Source organism: Tupaia chinensis, unplaced genomic scaffold (assembly GCF_000334495.1).
Source record: "Tupaia chinensis unplaced genomic scaffold, TupChi_1.0 Scaffold000098_3, whole genome shotgun sequence".
NCBI classification, from domain to species: domain Eukaryota; kingdom Metazoa; phylum Chordata; class Mammalia; order Scandentia; family Tupaiidae; genus Tupaia; species Tupaia belangeri.
In genome coordinates, this window is record NW_006159562.1 from 1,020,282 (window position 1) to 1,025,006 (window position 4,725).

Sequence of the window (4,725 nt, forward strand, 5' to 3'; positions counted from 1 at the left end):
CGCGGAGGCGCCGGGCGAGGCGCTGTACAGAGCCGAGTACTTGGGCTCCACGTGCAGGCTGCCGCCGTGCGGCATGCTGAACGCCTGCTTGCTGTTCAGGGACATCATCATCATCTTCCCGCCCGCCGGGGCGCTGGACCGCAGTGCACTCACTGGCCCCGACTGCCGGGACCCTCCCGAGAAGTGCCAGGCGGAAGCCGGAGCCGAAAAGGGCAGAGCGAAGTTGCGCTCACCAGCCGCCGCCTCCTGGTTCCGTGCGCCTAGTCCCGGCTCGGCGCTCCTCCCGCGCCTCCGAGGTCAGTCTGGGCAGGTGCCGTCAAGAAGCGCCTGCTCCAGCTCGGTTTCTAGCGTCGCCCCTTCTCCCTTTGCTCCTTTCTGCTCCCCCGGCACCCGTCTCCCGCTTCCCCGCCGCGCCCTGCACCTCCCCTTTCTGCCCCCACCCGCTCTCTGCTGCTGCCGCCGCTTCGCGGCGTCCGCCCGGCGGCTCCTCCTTACATTCGCGGCCGGCGACCAACCGCACCCAACAGTCGCCAGGCAGTGCCTACCTAAGGGGCGGCCTCCAGACCCTCCCGCTTCGACTGGGTCTCTGCTTCGCCAGGAGAAGAAACTCCCAAGTAAAGTTGCGGCCCAAGCCAGCTGCGAGCGGGTTTTTTCCCCGGGTTACTTCGAGCACCACTTACCTGGCTGCCTCCTACCCCGCCTCCTGGTTAGCCCAAAGTTCCAGGCCTAGGCCCCCCCGCTTCAGCTCAGGTGACCCTGATCCCTAGCTCCCGACCCCGCCAAAGACACAACCAGGGCTGCCAACCCGGGTTCTCAGCGCCCTACTCTGCGCTCCCGCCCTGATGCGCGCGGAGGTCGGCGTTTGGCTCTGCGCTCCTTCGGCCCGGCAGAAGCCTGGAACCGGAGAGACATGGGGTCGACTGGGCTGCAGGGCTTTCTCTCACTCGATTTCTCGCAGCTCTCAGCGGATTGGACAGCGGAGGAGCCGGCCCGGGTCGCCTGTGCGCATGCGACTCCTCCCCACCCGCCCGACCGGGTCCCCCTCCACACACACACACACATACACACACACACGCACGCACACGCACACGGACTCCTCTGCCCACCCTCTTCTCTTCCTCCCTATTTTCCTCCTCCTCCCTGTACCCAGTACGGGGTAAGTTGGGTCTTGGGAGGCGCCACTGCCACGGATTTATTATTCTTCATTAGCCACAATCAAACGAAGAAGGGAAACTGACAGAGGGAGAGGGAGGGCCAGAAATTACAGAGCGCATGTGCTACTGAATACCACCCCAACACACAGACACACACACACACACACACACCCTCAGGGGCTGGCACAAGCCCCACTTATCTTCATTTCCACAGCCGCTCTGCACCGAGAGCCTATTTTTAGCTGACACTTCGCTCTGACTTTTGTCCAGGTGTAGACCACTTTTCCTAGAAGTGGTTATACACTCTTAGTTCCAGTTGCAAAAGGAAACAGCCTCTCCTACACACACCCACATACACGCGCACACTCATACACATGCACGAACACATCGCCTTTCTCTTTTCCCTCCCATCTTCTACTTCCACGGTGATGGGGGGGCTGCTGTCACCTCCCCGGAGAGCAGAAGCAATGGGGGTGCAGGCGAGGGTGAGAATGTTCCGCGACCCAGACGCAGGAGCCCGTGGGTGGCCCGATCCGGACGGGGGTGACGGGAGCAGGTGCGGGCACTGGGCGCCTGGGGAAGGCGAGCAGGTGCGAGAGCAGGAGGCAGGCCTGAGAGGCGTTGGCGCGCGCTGGGACAAGAGGAGTGGAAAGGGGGCACAGAAAAGGGGAATCTCGGGCAGTTAGCTCCTGGAAGTCCAGTAGCGGCGGGGGCGGCCAGGAGGGGGGCGCCCAAAAAAACACGACAAGTAGGGACCCGCCTGTCCACCCCTAACCTCAGCTCAGAGGGATCAAGTTGGCAGCTCTGTCCTCGGGAGTCACCAGAGTACGGGGACTGCCGCAGCACAGAGCCTGCGGCGGGCTCTGTCCATGGTCCTTAACCCGTACAGCCTTCCTTCTGTAGGCTTGGTCTGGTCTTTCTTTTCCCTAGATTGGAGGAAGATAAAAGATAGTGGCCGACGGGGATTCCTACGAGTGATCCCGCGTGTGAGTTCGGAGAAGCCTGGACATGGGACTGGGGGCGGGGGGTGTTGACATTGAATGGATGTGGCTTGTGCCGGATGGTTCAAGTGAGTGCTTAGGTGTTTAATTTCTACCTCAACAACAGCCAGGGTAATTTTCAAGGAAATAAAAAAAAATGACATTGTACAGCTCTCACTGTCTCAAGCTTTGAGAAATGAAATAAATCAAAGTTAAAAGCTTGAGTATCATTTAATTATAGTGCGAATAGCGCTTTGAAAGAAGTAGAACAACATCTCTAAACAAATTATGACTGGGCCAGGAAGGAATTATTAGATTGAAATTTCATTTAGGCTCGGGAGACACCGCGCTTCACTGTGTAATCTGCTATGCCTCATCTGATTTGTATGCTTAATTCAGCTTGACGAATTTATTAGTTTTCATAATAGTGAAAAAATTGAGCAGCACTATGGGCTAATGCATTGTGTGTACTATAAATTGTATGCCATCGCGGTAAGGCTGAAGTCTATAGAAATCTTTTATTAATGTCGGTATAAGAGGGAGGATTTTCATGCAAGCCTTGGAGAAGCTAATGCCCAAACTCCACCGCAATCTCCTCTCACTGGTTCATTAACATATCGTCATACTAATTAGACTACTTCATCAGTGATATAATTTCAAACTTCGAATTATGTTCTAATTAACATGGGTTGTCCAATTTGCTTAATCTTCAAAAGGCTGTGGATGGTGTAATTAATATAAACTGTTGAGCATCTCAAAAGCCTAATAAAAATCCATGACAAATGTTTTGGGTGTCTTTCCTGTCAGTACTGTGCAATGGTCAAAGGGAGAGGAGAGGGAAAAAAAAAAAAACTGGAAGACAAACATCTCCATCCACCTAGTTCTCTCAGATTATTACAGTCAGTGAATCAGAGCAGAAACTTTGGAGTATTTGCAACTCCTAAATAGTGTGCTTATGTGTTTAAATAAAGGCACAAAAAAAATATCAGGAAGGAAAACCACATGGGGAAAAATTCTTCTCTTTCATTAGGTGCCTAATTAGATGTAAAATAAAAAGCAACCCTGAGGAGTTTCCCAAGCATTATTGTGGCAACAGTCTGCTGAACTTGAATTGCAAAATCAAATATTTGGGGTGTTTTGAACCTCTCTCTGTCCCCTCCCCCTTCATTGAGCTTAATTACTTGCAATAGTTGTTTTAATGTATGTTGTCACCTGGGAGTCTTGAGAAATGCATATCGTTAATATGAATTAATCTTGATTTTAATAGCAACTGACAACTGATCTCCAAAATGCTAAACACTTGTCACCACTTCATATGGTAAATAAAGTAATACAATAAATTCATGGATGTAGAGAGGGCACCTTTGAAAGGACTGGACAAACTTTGATGTGGAATTTATTGACCGAAACTATTTTAAGGAAGAACATTCCCATGAGAATATTTTGATGACTAAAACCCATACATCACTAAATGAATCTTAATACAACTTTTTTTTTTGTCTCTCAGCTATATCTCAATGATATCTCTAATTCTAGACAGGGGAGGAAAAGAAGGAAGCCATCATTTTCCAGTTATCAAGTTAAGGTTCATTACCTTGTGAGTGTAGAGCAATTCAAGAGTTTATGTACCTGTATTTTTGTCCCCCCCCCATAAAATACAATTTTTAAAAGTCAAGTTACAGAGGTAGATTCTCCTTTTCCCACTCAAAGTGAAAAACGAACAACAGTGATTGTGTTGCATCCGAGGAAAAATGCAATTCTTTCTTCATCACTTGCAATCTTCAAGACTTGCAATCTTGCAATCTCTCCTTTCAGGAGTGTCCAGAATGCCAACGTCCTTGCGGTGACATCAATAAAACCCATTGCAGTTGTGCCCACAGGCGTTGCTGCATACTGCTGAAATGTAGGGTAGAAGCCACTGTCTAGGAAGGACGGCTCCAGCCCCCTGTCTGCAGAGGCCATCTAAACGACCAGAAAGAAAGTTGGCCACAAACCCAAGGAGGGGAGGCAATGGGCCCAGTTCCGAAACCTGTTTCCTAGGACTTAGACACCCTTTTGTTGTCCAAGCCCTTATCCACACAGTACCTGTGCACACCTGCAGACCTACCTAGTTAAAACAGAAAAGTGATTTCTTAAAAGCAGAGAGAAATGGATCAGCATGACTGCAAGGGAGTGCTTCTCTTCTTGCCAAGCTTCTTTGTTTGACAATAGCTTCTGTCCCATCTGTGGCAGATGTGAGCAGACCTCCCTCAGTCGAGGAAGAGTCCTGAAAGTCCATAGAAGATTCAGGGGGACAGTGAGGTCCCCATAGTAGGGACCCCACCACCCAGAAATCGGCCCAAGCCTGAAGCCATCCCAAGGGAAGACATCACTGTCTCCTCTTTGTATCTGCATCCTAATTTACTATTAAAATTTTAAGCCATGCATTCATATTTTACTGGACCTAATGTGTTTTATTAAATTTTAATCTATTAAGGGCAGTGTGATTTCTCTGTATTTCAAACAGAATTGAAATAGACTACAAGAAACATTGCTTAAAAGACAGATCTGGCCCTATTCGAGCTGGGGTTGCTAGACGAAAGAGGGAAAGA

The 4,725-nt window shown here is 50.1% G+C and overlaps 1 protein-coding gene across 1 annotated transcript in view; it reads right to left on the reverse strand.

Moving 5' to 3' along the window:
- POU4F2 (POU class 4 homeobox 2) overlaps positions 1–114 on the reverse strand; it is a 1,554-nt gene extending 1,440 nt beyond the window's left edge. The window contains 1 exon segment of the mRNA XM_006143477.1: positions 4–114. Coding sequence (XP_006143539.1) covers positions 4–114 — 111 coding nt within the window.
- Positions 115–4,725: the final 4,611 nt, after the last annotated feature.